The 15,459-nt window shown below is 34.5% G+C and overlaps 1 protein-coding gene across 2 annotated transcripts in view; it reads right to left on the bottom strand.

The window, feature by feature from the left end:
- Nucleotides 1-1,020: 1,020 nt before the first annotated feature.
- Nucleotides 1,021-15,459, bottom strand: part of CCDC122 (coiled-coil domain containing 122) — a 41,741-nt gene continuing 27,302 nt past the window's right edge. For both annotated transcript variants that reach the window (XM_080798110.1, XM_080798109.1), the window contains exon 5: nt 1,021-1,611. In XM_080798110.1, coding sequence (XP_080654236.1) covers nt 1,462-1,611 — 150 coding nt within the window. In that variant the 3' untranslated portion in view covers nt 1,021-1,461. The remainder of the gene's footprint in view (nt 1,612-15,459) is intronic.

Here is a 15,459-nt window from a genome sequence, read left to right on the forward strand (position 1 = left end):
GCAGACTTTTAAAAGTTCTGATTTTGTGCTCTGCTGCTCTGTCACTTGCCAGGAGCCAGCTGGCAGAGCCTCCTTATCTTCCCAAATACCCTGCAGTCTATCTTTCCAAATATTGCCTCAAATTCACTTCTCCGCACATCCTACCTTGTAGAAAGTGGTAGCTTTTCTATTCATAGGGTAGCTGCTATTCTTTTCTTCGATCTCCTGTTGAATTCATAGGTGTTCAGAGTGGTTTGATAGCTATCTAGCTGAATTCCTTGAACCAGATGAAATTGAGGTCTCCTACTCCTCCGCCATCTTGCTCCTCCCCCGGGTTTAACTGTTCTTATTTGTAACTCTATTTCTGAGTTACCCGCCAAAGTTGATTGTGTTATAGCAAAGCCATTTGAAGTTAGTTATAATAAGCCATGTTAATTCATAATAGGATTATTAATGTTAGACATAGCAAGATTATTAATATCAGGTTCTTTATCAGCTCTCCCCTTACTTAGTCTTAGGCATGAAAAAAGGTGAAAAGAAAATGAACTTGAGATACCTTTTTGATGTTGTTGTTTTGAAAGGATTTAATCTAAAAAATAAATATTTAAAGACCATTATATTCAATAATATTTTTTTCTATTCCTAAAAATTTGATTCAGTGGAGCCACAAAAAGGAACACTTGTATCTTAACATGGACAAGTTAAATTTTGAAATGTTGCCATGGACATAGCATATGACTTACAGTGAGAAAAAAAAATACATGGTAGTCTATATTTATTCACATTCTTTTTTTTTTAATTAAGAGCTGGTATTTACCTTACATGATGTCATAACTTCAATTTTGTCACAGAATAGTACTAAAGAATAGTACTAAAGACAGAAAATTAAACAAAAAGTTTTATGCCTTGCCTAACACTCTAAAATTGTGTTATTTAATAAGAAAAAATGGTTGCTACCTTCTGAATGAAAGAAAAAAGTAAAATACCTGAAGCATTGAACATATATTATTGTAAATGTCAATAATTATGGACTACTGTGAAGACAGTGGTAAAAAAGTAAGTTTTAATAAAAAGTTTGAAACAGAATCATTTAAAATATCTTAACAATTTAAATCATTATAATTTTATGCGTTTCTTTTCTACATTTTTATTTCATATGATAGTGAAGGCAACATGTTTATAAACAGACATTCATGAGTATAATTATATCTTACATACTCAAAATATTTATACAGAGTCTTCTACCAGACTTCTGTCAGCATTCCTGTTGTCTATCTACTGTTATCAACTGCAGGTTTGGAAGGCACTATAGCAAAGAGATTAACTGATTCAAAAAGAGAGAGAGAGAGAGAGAGAAAATATGTGTTATTAAGACAGACCTCTCTTAGTAGATGCTGATTAAGAATCCAAAGAATTTTCCCAACCTTTTGTCCTATCATTTTTGTTGACATAGTCTGTGTTCTACATTGTCCTTTGGCCATGTTAATCTTTCTTTCCAATGCGTTTTCTTAGTTCAGCTGCAGTTTTTTCCAGTTGGTGAATGTTCCATTGCCATTGTCTTTTATTTGACTGAATTTTGTTCACCTGACAATGCAAACGCTTAAGAATTGCACCATATCTCTTATGTTGCACCTATTAAAAGAACAGTACACATCAGCAGGGCTTGAGAAGGATAAGTAGTAAATAGCCATAAAGGATATTTTGACTCCTTTAAAGAAGAGAACACTCGATTAGAAATTACTCACTGTAAATAATAATGGTAATAAAAATCAACAGTAATAATAACTATTCAAAACTTATTACATGTTAGATACTACACTGAGAGCTTTTTAGGCATAATTATATACTCATAACACCATATGATGTAGATGGATATTATTATCTCCATTTTTCTACAAAAAAACCTGAAGATCAAAGAGTTTTAGTAATTCAACCATGGTTTCAGTGAGATCTGAATTCAAGCAAAGTATCTGTGATGGAGTGCCTTCAAGTTATCAAAACAGTTACCAGTTTGGAATAATGGTTTCATTCCCTATATCCAGTGGTTCACTGAAACACAGACCCATCCATCTCAAAGATTCAAAAGATCATGTAGTCATAACAGTAAGTAGAGCAGTATATTTATGCTGAGCTAAGCAAGGCTACACTGGAAAGCAATGAAGCATGGTGGAAAGTGCAAGGTTTTTGGTGTCAGGCCATGAGAAAAGAGAAAGGAAAAAAATTCACGATATTAATGTTATCTATACAAAAAGTACTTAATCTTCTTTTTTACAACAGCTTTATTAAGATAAAATTCACATACTATAAAATCCATCCTGTAAAGTGGACAATTCAAAATGGGTTTTAGTACACTCACAGAGTTGTACAACTATTACCACAATCAATTTTTAGAACATATTCATTATGTTAAAAGATAGTACCTGCTAGCAGTGACTTCCCATTCCCATACCCCCACTCTTAGCACTAGAAAATTACTAATCTTTCTCTTTATATAGATTTGCATATTCTGTATATTTTTTATAAATGATGTCATACAGTACATTTTTTTTGTGACTGTCTTCTTCAACTTAGCATAATCTTTTTAAGGGTCTTCCATGTTGTATGTATGTATTAGTACTTCATTCCTTTTCATTGTCAAATAATATTCCATTATAGAATAATATCAAAATTTATTTACCCAATTCATCAGTTGATGGACATTTGTTTCCAGTTTTTGGCTATTATGAACAATACTGTTATGAATATTCATGTGCAAGTTTTTGTGTGAATTTATGTTTTCACTTCTCTAGAGTCTATACTGAAGAACAGAACTGAGGGATCATTTGGTGATTCTGTGTTCAACCACTTCAGCAATTGCCAGACTGTTTTCCACAGCGACTGTACCATTTTTACATTCCCATGATTCCTGTGTGTGGGTTCAAATTTCTCTACATCTTGAATCTTCTCTCTGCTTTTCCCCCACCAAAGGTTACTCCCTCTCTGTTTCCAAGCTCCTCCCTCAGCACAGTTTCTTTACCTTTACTATGCCACTGGTTTTTTCAACAGTATGATGAATACTATGGACTCCTTAGAATAATGTTTTTAATACATAAAATAAAACAATAAAACATAAAATAAAATAAAACATCCTTGGCATGATTGCCAAGGAAGTAAGTTATATTGAAATAACTCTGCAGCAGTAGCAGGGGAACAGGGACCAAGACACTCTAAGTATTCCAAAGTACTGCTATAAAAACGAAGTGAAAACTTATCAACCAAAAAATTCACTAAGTTCCTATAAACTTTATGTCTTTTTAAATGTCTAATTTTTGTTAATTCTGTGAATTCAGATAATTCATTGAAATTGGTGGAATTAGGCCTGCTAATATGTTGGCAAAATAAAAAAATGACTTGAAAATGATTAGAAATAAATTAGAATAAACTGAAACATCATATTGGATATGAACCTGATTCAAAAGAAGATTTTTTAAACATTGAATATATTTCTATATTAAAAATATATATCCACTATACATAATATATTTATATATAATATATATTCATTGGTGTATCCAATAGAATATATATCCAATAGAAGAGGGAGAGTATAGTCACTAAATATGTCCATACCCCTGTTCACAGGATATATTCATAGAAATAAAATAACTAAAATTTTTGGTTAATCAAAAGCTTTGGTCAGTTGCATAGTAGCATTCTTCTAAAATTATTCTTCAATAGTTAAGCTATGAAACTAATACACAATAGATCAGAGTAGAGCTGTGCAAAGTCCCTTAGGGGAAATCCAGATCATCAGTCATAGCTAGATGTCACAAAAGATTTTAATACTTCTAAAGAAAGAATATATCTTTAGAAGAGGTTTTGTGGAGAATGTAGTATATACATAGAAAGGTGAAGGAGTCATACACTGGTAGGGATTATTTATCTGAGAAGTATAACTCTGTTATGGAGATTGGCTCTTTGAGCACCCAGAGCCAGAGGCCAAGAACAGTCAAACTCAGATAACAGCTTTGATTTCCATGCTCACTAACTAAACTTGAAATAACTTGGCTTCCAAGGTAGGTAGTTTCCTTCTTTCCTTATAGGAAGAAGAATCACTGATGACTGATATTTATCTGGTTTCCTTTAGAGTTTTATTATTATAAACTAATAAACTGATACTTGAGCCTTATATGTCAGTTTCTTGTGGACTGTACTAACATCTCTCCATGTCTACCAAACTCTGGGACACTATCAAGAATAAGTTTCTAAGTTTACAAGGCTAAAAGGCAGTTTTGATCAGGAAGTGACTTTTTTTTTTCACATGCCATTTATTTTATTTTATCTTATTTTATTTTATTTTAACATATAGAATTATATTAGTTTCATGTGTATAATATAGTAATTCAGCAATTTCATACATCACCCAGTGCTCATCACACCACAGGTACATTCCTTAATCCCCATCACCTCTTGCCCCTATCCTGCCACCCACCTCCCCTCTGGTAACTTACTGGAATTTAAATAAAAACTTGAAACTAAACAAACAAACGAAAAACCTCAAACACAACAACCAAATAAGACATCACACACACACACAGACACCACCACCAGCAACGAATGCACAAAGGAAAAAAAAAAAAGAAAGAGGGAGGGACCAGACTTGACTTTATAAAGGCCAAGTTTGCCTTGTGAGCCTTCTTGAAAGGCAAGCATTTGTTCAGCCTCTACTGGTAATGTTCAGACTTTGAATATCTGCTTGAATATCAAGTTTGAATATCAGACTTGAATATCTGTAGGCACTAAGGATACAAATGGTTCTGTATAGAACTGAACTTTTGCCTCTAGGAAGTGGATGGGCTACTACTCTCCTTAGTTACCGTTGTTGTCAAGGCAGAAATAAGAACAATAGTGAAGGAGGGGTGGGGCCAACAAAACACAGTGGCAAAAAGAAAGCAAGGCCCTGTAAAAGCCAAATCTGACCTCATCAGTGCTTTTTTCTGTGTTCCCTCCACTCCAGCCACCCTGTTCTTCTATTCTCTGAGCCAAGGTATACCATCTTAAGACCTTTACACTTGCTTTTTCTTTTTCCTGGAAATCTCATCCTCAGATCTGCATGCCTTGCTCCTTCACTTTTAGGATTTTGCTGAAAGAGTCCTTCTCAGTAATGCTTTTGATGGCTGCAAGATCTAATATTTCATCTTCTCTTTCCCTGCAGTACATGTATTACACATTTCCCTCTCTGTTCCATTTTTTTTTTTTGTCCTTAACACTATCCTTAGCTAATAGGTCTTACTTATATATCTTTTTTGTCTGTCTCTCCAACTAGAATGCAAGTTCATAAAGACATATATTAGAAAGTGTTTTGTGAAGAATGTAGCACATCCATAGGAAAGTGAAGGAATCATGCACTATTTTATTCACCACTCCATTATCAGAGCTTAAAGAGTAATTAGCACATAGTATGAGCACAATAAATATGTTGAATAAATTACTGAAGAAATATGTGAATAAAATGAGACAGCTTTTGGAAATCAAATGATGGCTACTCTACTTTGAGAAGAATGTTATATAAAATATATTGTTAAATTTTGTATTGTTCAGAATGTAACAAAGACTCATAAAATGCCATTGTTTTACCGTGGAGAAAACGCTCCACTTAAAAGACTTGGAGATCACTGTTCATCATTTGAACATGTCATATAACTTCTCTTTTAGTTATTTAATCTAAAAAGTATGGCTAAATATATTTGCGGAAGTATAAATACACAGATTTTTAAGGCTATGGTTAAATGACTTTTGACAAATGTATACACCCATGTTGTGTCAGTATTTCATTCTTTTTATCACTGAATAGTATTCCATTATATGGATATTCCTCAATTTGTTTATTCATTCTGTTTTTGAGAGTCATTTGTAGTGTTTCTCTTTTGGGGCTAATATGAATAAAGCTTCTATGAACATTCATATGCAAGTTTTATTTTAAGACATTTTTTTCCCTTGAGTAAACACCTAGGGATGGAATTGCTGAGACATACAACGCATTTGCTAATTTTTTAATAAACTGCCAAACCATTTTCTAAAGCAGTTGCACCATTTTATAATCTCACCAAAAAAGCAAGAGAGTTCCAGTTGCTTCATACCCTTAACAACATTTGGTATTACCATTTGTTGTAATTTTAACCCTTCTATTGGTTGTGAAATGATATCCTATTGTGGTTTTAATTTTTCATTTCCTTGGTGGTTAAAGTTGCTGAGCATCTTTTCATGAACTTAGTGGCCATTCTATGTCTTCTGTGAAATTTGTTTATATCTTTTGCCCATTTTTAAAATGGATTAAGAGCTCTTTTTATATAGGCCCTTGATATAAGTCTTCTCTGACCTATATGTATTGCAAATATTTTTACTCCTATAATTTTGTCTTTCATTCCTCCCCCCCTTTTTTAAGCAGCATGTGGTGTGGGGTGGGGGTAGAGGTGGAGAGAGAATCTTAAGCAGGCTCCCCACTGGGCATAGGGCTCAATCTCACAACCCTGAGATCATGACCTGAGCCAAAATCAAGAGTTGGATGCTTAACCAGCTGAGCCATCCAGGCACCTCTGTCTTCATTTTCTTGATAGTGCCTTTTGAAGAATGAGGTTTCAAAGTTTAAGTTCCAGTGTATCAATTTTTTTCATTATAGTTAGTGCATTTTGTGTTCTAAGAAGTCTTTGCTTAACCCAAATCTTAATAGATATTCTCCTATGGTTTCTTCTAGAAGCTTTAGAGTTTTAGTTTTACATTTAGATCTCTGATCTATTTCAAATGCATTGTTACGTATGTTGTGAAGTAGGCACAGGGATTCATTTTTTCCAAACAAATATCCAATATCCAATATCCAATCAAATTGACAAAGTTATTGATTTTTGAACTGTGTTCTGTTCCATTGGTCCATTTATTTATCCTTTCATCAATATAACAGTTTCTTAATTGTAGCTTCATAATAAATCTTAATATCAGTTAAGGCAGTATTACAACTTTATTCTTCTTTTTCAAGTTTGTGTTGGCTAACTCGATCCTTTGTATTAGCATATATATTTTAGAACAGCTTGTCAATTTCTACAAAAAATATCTACTGAGATTTTTATGGAATGCTGTTGAACCTATAGATAATATTTTGGGAATGTTGACATTAAAATATTGAGTTTTATAGATCATGAACTTAGTATATCATTCCATTTATTTAACATTCTTTAATTTCTCATTAATATTTTTATTATAGAAGTTTTATAGATTTTTTCATGAAATTTCTTAGCAAATATTTTGTGTTCTTTAGTGTCAATGAAGAGTTTTGTTTTATTCATTTCACTTTTCAGTTGTTTGTTGCTACTTCTTGGAATCTATATAGTAATACAATTGATTTTTTGTCTTAACCTTTTATCCTGTGACCTTTCTAAATTTACTTGTTTATTAGTCTTTTTGTAGATTCTTTAGGATTTTCTACATAAGCAATCATTCTGTCTGTAAATATAATTTTACTTCTTTACAATCTTTATGCCATATTTTCTCTTGTCTTACAGCACTGATTAGGACCTCTTAATATAATGTTGCATAGAAGAGGTAGGATAATACATCTTTGTCTTATTTCCAATCTTTGGGGGAAAACCATTCAACATTTTATAGTAAATATGATGTTGTTAGCTGTAAGTTGTTTTATAGATGCCCTTAAATAGGTTGAGAAAATTTCCTTTTATTCTTAATTTGTTGAGAGTTGTTATTATGAATGGTGTTGAATTTTGTCTAATGCTGTTTCTTCAACTATCAAGTTATTTCTTTTTAACTCCTTTGATTTTGTTAATATACTGAATTACATTGTTTACTTTTTGAAAGGTGAAAATCAAAACTTTCTATCTCTCTCTCCCCCACCCCCATATATATGTATTTGAATTCAATTTGAAAGATTTCATTAGGGATTTTTGCATCTATACTCATAAAGAATATTGGTCTCTCATTTCTGGTAATGTCCCTGTTTGTTTGTTTGTTTGTTTGTTTGTTTTTATATCAGGGTTATGCTGGCCTCCTCAAATGAGTTGGAAAGAGTTTCCTCCATTTTCCAAAAGAGTTTGTGTAGGCTGGGTGTTATTTCTTCTTTAGATATTTGATAGAATTTACCAGTGATGACATGTCAGTCTGATATTTTTCTTATGGGAAGGGTTTTACTGACAAATTCAATTTCATTGATTCCTACTTCACACCATTTATAAAGCTTAACTTGAAATAGATCATAAGCCTAATCATACAAGTGATTTCTTGTGTTAGTTATATGTGTGTTTTTCTAAAAATTTGTCCATTTCCTCTAAGTTGTTAAATTTACTGACATAAAATTGTTCATAATAGGACTTTATTACCTGTATAAGTCTACAGTACCTGAAGTAGTGTCCCCATTGTTTTCTTTCTTTTCTTGATCCATATTGCTATGGTTTATAAATTGGATTAGTCTTTTCAGTTTTTGGTTTTGTTGATTTTTTTTCCTGTTTTCTAATGATTTCTGCTATTTATCATTTTATTTCTTCCATTTGATTTTGGCTGAACTTATTCTTATTTTTCTAGTTTCTTATGGTGGAAGCTTAGATAATTACTTTTAAAGTTTTTTTCTTTTCTAATATAGGCATTTAAATATATAAAATTTCCTCTAAACACTGCTTTAGTTACAACTCCCAATTTTTCAAATATGTTTTCATCATCAATAAATACAAATATTTTCCTTTTAAAAAAGTTTTTATTTATTTATTTAGGAGAGAGAGAGCATGAACGAGGGGCAGTGGGGGAGTGGCAGAGGGAGAGGGAGAAGCAGACTCCCCGCTGAGCAGGGAGACTGCCGCAGGGCTATATCCCATGACCCCAGCAATCATGACCTGAGCTAAGGCAGATGCTTAACCAACTGAGCCACCCAGGCACCCCTAACTTCAATTATTTTCCAATTCTTGTGATTTTTTTTTTCACTCATGGGTTATTTAGTATAATGCCCAATTTAAAAATGTTTATGTATTTTGTAGCTATCTTATGGTTATTGATTTCTAATTGAATTCTGCTGTGACTGAGAGCTTCAAATTGTTTGCAACTTATCATCTAGTGTATCATTTATCTTGGTGAATGTTCCATTGGCACTTGAAAATAACATACAATCAATAGTTGTCAGTTGGACTATTTTATAAATATTAGGTTAAGTTAGTAGGTAAGTTGTTCAAATTTTCTGTGTTTACTGATTTTCTCTACTGTTCTAACAATAATTCCAAAAAGTTATTAAAATCTCCAATATTATTGTAGATTTGTCTCTTTTTATTTTTAGTTCTGTCAGTTTTTCTTATGTGTTTTGAAACTCTGATTACGTGAATTCACACTTAGTATTATTATTCCTTTTTCATTAATTGACTCTAGCTTAGTAGTCTGTACTCCAAAATCTACTTGACATTAATAAAACCACAACCAGCTTTCTTTTTTTTTAAAGTTTTTATTTTATTTCATTAACATACAGTGTTATATTAGTTTCAGGTGGACAATATGGTGATTCAACACTTCCTGTGTTGTATGTCATCCTGTGCTCATCATGACAAATGCATTCTTTAATCCCCATTATCTACTTCACTCCTACCCCCACCCAGCTCCCCTCTGATAACCATCAGTTTGTTGTCTGTAATTAGGAGTCAGTTTCTTGATTTCTCTTTCCTCTCTCTCTCTCTCTCTCCTTTCCCTTTGCTTGTTTTGTTTCTTAAATTCCACATGTAAGTGAAATCATATGGTATTTTTCTTTCTCTGGCTAATTTTGCTTAGAATACTCTCTAGCACCATCTGTGTCATTGCAAACAACAAGATTTCATTCTTTTTTTACAGCTGAATAATATTTCATTATATATATGTATGTATATGTACATATGTATGTATATGTATATATACCATTGCTTTGTCTATTAATTGATGGACAATTGGGCTGCTTCCATATAGCTATTGTAAATAATGCTGCTATAAACATAGGGGTGTATGTATCCCTTTGAATTAGTGTTCTTGTATTCTTTAGGTAAGTAGCTCTATTTTTAAGGAATCTCTAAATCTCTTTTGAGGAACCACCATATTGTTTTCCACTGAGGTTGCACCAGTTTGGATTCCCAACAAGAGTGCACAATGGTTCCTTTTTCTCCACATCCTCATCAACACCTGTTGTTTCTTGTGCTGTTGATTTTAGCCATTCTGTCAGGTGTGTGGTGATATCTGATCATAGTTTTGATTTGCATTTCTCTGAGGATAAGTGATGATGAGCATCTTTTCATGTCTATTGGCCATCCGTATGTCTTCTTTGGAGAAATGTCCATTCGCATCTTTTGCCCATTTTAAAATTGAATTATTTGGGTTTTGGGTGTTGAGATTTGTAAGTTTTTTTTTTAATAATTTTGAGTACTAATCCTTTATTGGGTATGTCATTTGCAAATATCTTCTCCCAATCTATAGGTTGCCTTTTAGTTTTGTTGATTTTTTCCTTTACTGTGCAGAAGCTTTTTATTTTGATGTAGTACCAATAGTCTATTTTTAGTTTTGTTTCCCTTGCTTCAGGAGACTTAACTGGAAAAATGTTGCTATGGCCAATGTCAAAGAAATTATTGCCTGTGTTCTCTTCTTGTATTTTTGTGGTTTCAGGTTTCATAGTGGGATCTTTTGTCCATTCTGAGTTTATTTTTGTGTATGGTGTAAGAAAGTGGTTCAGTTTCATTCTTTTGCATGCAGTTGTCCAGTTTTCCCAGTATCATTTGTTGAAAAGACTGTCTTTTTCCCATTGCATAATCTTGCCTCCTTTTTGATGATTAATTGGCCTTATAATTGTGGGTTTGTTTCTGGGCTTTCTATTCTGTTCTATTGATTTATGTGTCTATTTTTGTCCAGTATCATACTGTTTTGTTTCTTAAGCTTTGTAATATAACTTGAAGTTGGATTGTGATACCTCTACTTTTGTTTTTTGCTTTCAAGATTGCTTTGGCTATTCAAGGTCTTTTGTGGTCCCACAGATCTTTAGGATTGTTTGTTTTAATTCTGTGAAAATGCTTTTGGTATTTTGATAGAGATTGCCTTAAATCTGTAGATTGCTTTGGGTAGTATAGACATTATAAAAATATTTGTTCTTCCAACCCATGAGCATGGAATGTCTTTCCATTTATTTGTGTCATCTTCACTTTCTTTCATCAGTGTTTTATAGTTTTCAGAATACAGGTCTTTCACATCTTTGGTTAAGTTTACTCCTAGATATTTTATTATTTTTGGTGGAATTATAAATGGGATTAATTTCTCTTTCTGCTGCTTCATTATTAGTGTATAGAAATGCAACAGATTTCTGTACATTGATTTTTTTATCCTGTGATCTTACTGAATTCATTTATCAGTTCTAACAGTTTTTTGGTGGAATCTTTAGGGTTTTCTATGTATGTAGTGTATATAATGGCAGGTCATCTGCAAATAGTGAAAGGTTTACTTCTTCCTTACCAATTTGGATGCCTTTTATTCCTTTCTCTTGTCTGATTGCTGTGGCTAGGAGTCCCAGTACATATTGAATGAAAGTGGTGAGAGTAGACAACCTTGTCTTGTTTTTGACCTTAGGGGAAAAGCTCTGTTTTCCACCATTGAATATGATGTTAACTATGGGTTTTTGATATATGGCCTTTGTTATGTTGAGATATGTTCCCTATAAAACTACTTTGTTGAGGGTTTTTATTATGAATGGATGTTGTACTTTGTTTAATGTTTTTTCTGCATCTATTGAAATGATCATGTGGTTTTTATCCTTTCTCTTATTTTTTTTTTTCCTTTCTCTCATTGATGTGATGCATCATGTTGATTGATTTTTGAATATTGAACCATCCTTACATTCTGGAAATAAATCCTGCTTGATAATGGTGAATGATTTTTTAATGTATTTTTGGATTCAGTTTGCTAATATTGCTGAGGATTTTTGCATCTATATTCATCAGAGATATTAACCTGTGGTTCTCCTTTTTTTTCTGTGTTTTTATCTGGTTTTGGTATCAGGGTAATTCTGGTCTCATAGAATGAATTTGGAAGTTCCCTTCCTCTTCTGTTTTTCGGGAAAGTTTGAGATGAGCAGATATCAACTTTCTTTACATGTTTGGTAGAATTCATCTGTGAAGCCACCTGGTCCTGGACTTTCATTTTTTGGGAGTTTTTTGATTACTGATTTAATTTCATTGTTGGTAATCAGTCTGTTCATATTTCCTTTCAGTTTTAAGAACTTTAGTTGTTCTTGTAGTACAAGTCTACCAGAAGCAAAGCTCATCAGCACTGATTTAACTAAATTAAAGGTTTCACCCTCATTTAAAAAAAATTTCATTAGATAATAGATTTTATATGGAATTCTTGCTTGACCTTTTCTCTTCTACCAGCAATTTAATGATGCCTTCCATTTGTATTGGCCTCTATGTCTATGCTTTTAAAAACTCAATAATCAATTATAGCAAGGTTGCAAATTATAGAATGTTATAAAAGTTACAAAAGTCAATCATTTTCCTATATGCCAGTAATGAACAATTAGAATTTGAAATGAGAAAAACTTACCATTTACATTAGCATCTGCCCCCAAATGAAATACTTATGTATAAATCTAACAAAACATGTATAAGATTTATATAAGTTAAACTACAAAATCCTGATGAAAGAAATGAAAGAATTAACACACAAAGAGATAGTCCATGTTCATGGATAGGAAGATTCAATATAACCAATATGTCAGTTCTTCCCAGCTTTATCTGTAGAGTCAATGCAAATCCAATAAAAACCTCAGCAAGTTATTTTACAGATATCAATAAACTGATTCTAATGTTTACATGACAAGGCAAAAGACCCAGGATAGCTGACACTGAAAACTGATACTGTCCAACTTCAACTTTACTGTAAAGTTGTGGTAATCAAAACAGTGTGGTAAAAGAACAGCAGATAGATCAGTGTATCAGAATGGAGAGCCCAGAGATAGACCCACATAAATATAGTCAACAGATCTTTGACAAAGAAACAAAGGTAATACAGTGAAGCAAAGACAGTTCCTTTAACAAATGGCACGGAAACAATTGGTCATCCACATGCAGAAACATAAATCTAGACAAAGACTTTATATCCTTCACAATAATTAACTCAAAGTAAACTACAGACCTAAACATAAAATGCAAAAACTCTTGAAAGATAATTTAGGAAAAAACCCAGATGATCTTGGGTATGAGTGATGACTTTAAGATACAACACCAAAGGCACAAGCCATGAAATAAATAATTGATAGGATGGACTTCATTAAAATTAAAAACCTTGCTCTGTAAAAGACATTATCACAAAAGAATGATAAGAGAGGCCACAGACTGGGAGAAAAGGTTTTAAAAAGACACATCTGATGTGAAGGAGGAGTCAAGATGGCGGAGAAGTAGCAGGCTGAGACGACATCGGGTAGCAGGAGATCAGCTAGATAGCTGATCTAACTATTGTGAACACCTACAAATCCAACGGGAAATCGAAGAAAAGAAGAGCAACAATTCTAGAAACAGAAAATCGATCACTTTCTGAAAGGTAGGACCTGCGGAGAAGTGAATCCAAAGCGACGGGAAGATAGACCCCAGGGGGAAGGGCCGGCTCCCGGCAAGCGGTGGAGCAACGGAGCACAAAATCGGGACTTTTAAAAGTCTGCTCCACTGGGAGATCGCTCCAGAGGCTAAACCGGGGGGAAACCCAGGCGGGGTCAGCATAACCCCAGGTCCCGTGGGGTCACAGAAGGACTGGGGGTGTCTGAGTGCCGCAGAGCTCGCAGGTATTAGAGCAGGGAAGCCAGCTACAGCGACAAAGCCGAGGAGTGAGCTCTCAGCCTGGGGTTACCTTGTGCCGGTCCCAGGCTGGGTGGGCTCGGAGCGCGGCCGGAGGCCACGGAGATGGAAGCGACCCGGCACTTTTCTCCAGGTTCCAGCAATTGACTGCTTTCCTCAAGGCGCGACCGCAGGCCAGGGAGGCGGGGCGGTTGGGCGCTTTTCTCTGAGGGCACACTGAGGAGCGGAACCCCAAGCTCTCGGCTCCTCCAGGCCGAGAGACTGGGAGGCCGCCATCTTCATTCCCGTCCTCCGGAACTCTACGGAAACCGATCAGGGAACAAAAGCTCCCGAAAGCAAATCTGAGCGGATTACTTAGCCCGGCCCCTGGCAAAGGCGGTGCAATTCCGCCTGCGGCAAAGACACTTGAGAATCACTACAACAGGCCCCTCCCCCAGAAGATCAACAAGAAACCCATCCAAAACCAACTTCACTCACCAAGAAGAGCGGAATTCCAAGCAGGAGAAAGCAAATCTTATCTGGACAAAATGACCAGGCGGAAAAACTCACCTCAAAAAAAAAGAACAAGAGGCCGTACCGAAGGCTGGAGACCTAATCAATATGGACATCGGTAACATGACAGATCTAGAGTTCAGAATGATAATCCTCAAGGTTCTAACCGGGCTTGAAAAAGGCATAGAAGATATTAGAGAAACCCTCTCTGGAGAGATAAAAGCCCTTTCTGGAGAAATAAAAGAACTAAAATCTAACCAAGTTGAAATCAAAAAAGCTATTAATGAGGTGCAATCAAAAATGGAAACTCTCACTGCTAGGATAAATGAGGCAGAAGAAAGAATTAGTGACATAGAAGACCAAATGACAGAAAATAAAGAAGCTGAGCAAAAGAGAGACAAACAAATACTGGACCACGAGGAGAGAATTCGAGAGATAAGCGACACCATAAGAAGACACAACATTAGAATAATTGGGGTTCCAGAAGAAGAAGAAAGAGAGAGGGGAGCAGAAGGTATATTGGAGACAATTATTGGAGAGAATTTCCCTAATATGGCAAAGGGAACAAACATCAAAATCCAGGAGATGCTAAGAACGCCCCTCAAAATCAATAAAAATAGGTCCACACCTTGTCACCTGATAGTAAAATTTACAAGTCTTAGCGACAAAGAGAAAATCCTGAAAGCAGCCCGGGAAAAGAAGTCTGTAACATACAAGGGTAAAAACATTAGATTGGCAGCGGACCTATCCACAGAGACCTGGCAGGCCAGAAAGAACTGGCATGATATATTCAGAGCACTAAACGAGAAAAACGTGCAGCCAAGAATACTATATCCGGCTAGGCTATCATTGAAAATAGAAGGAGAGATAAAGAGCTTCCAGGACAAACAGAAGCTGAAAGAATTTGCAAACACCAAACCAGCTCTACAGGAAATATTGAAAGGGGTCCTCTAAGCAAAGACAGATCCTAAAAGTAGTAGATCAGAAAAAAAGACAATATACAGTAACAGTCACCTTACAGGCAATACAATGGCACTAAATTCATATCTCTCAATAGTTTCCCTGAATGTTAATGGGCTCAATGCCCCAATCAAAAGACACAGGGTATCAGAATGGATAAAAAAACAAAACCCATCAATATGCTGCCTACAAGAGACTCATTTTAGACCCGAAG

This window comes from Martes martes, assembly GCF_963455335.1.
Source record: "Martes martes genome assembly, chromosome: 3".
NCBI lineage: Eukaryota > Metazoa > Chordata > Mammalia > Carnivora > Mustelidae > Martes > Martes martes.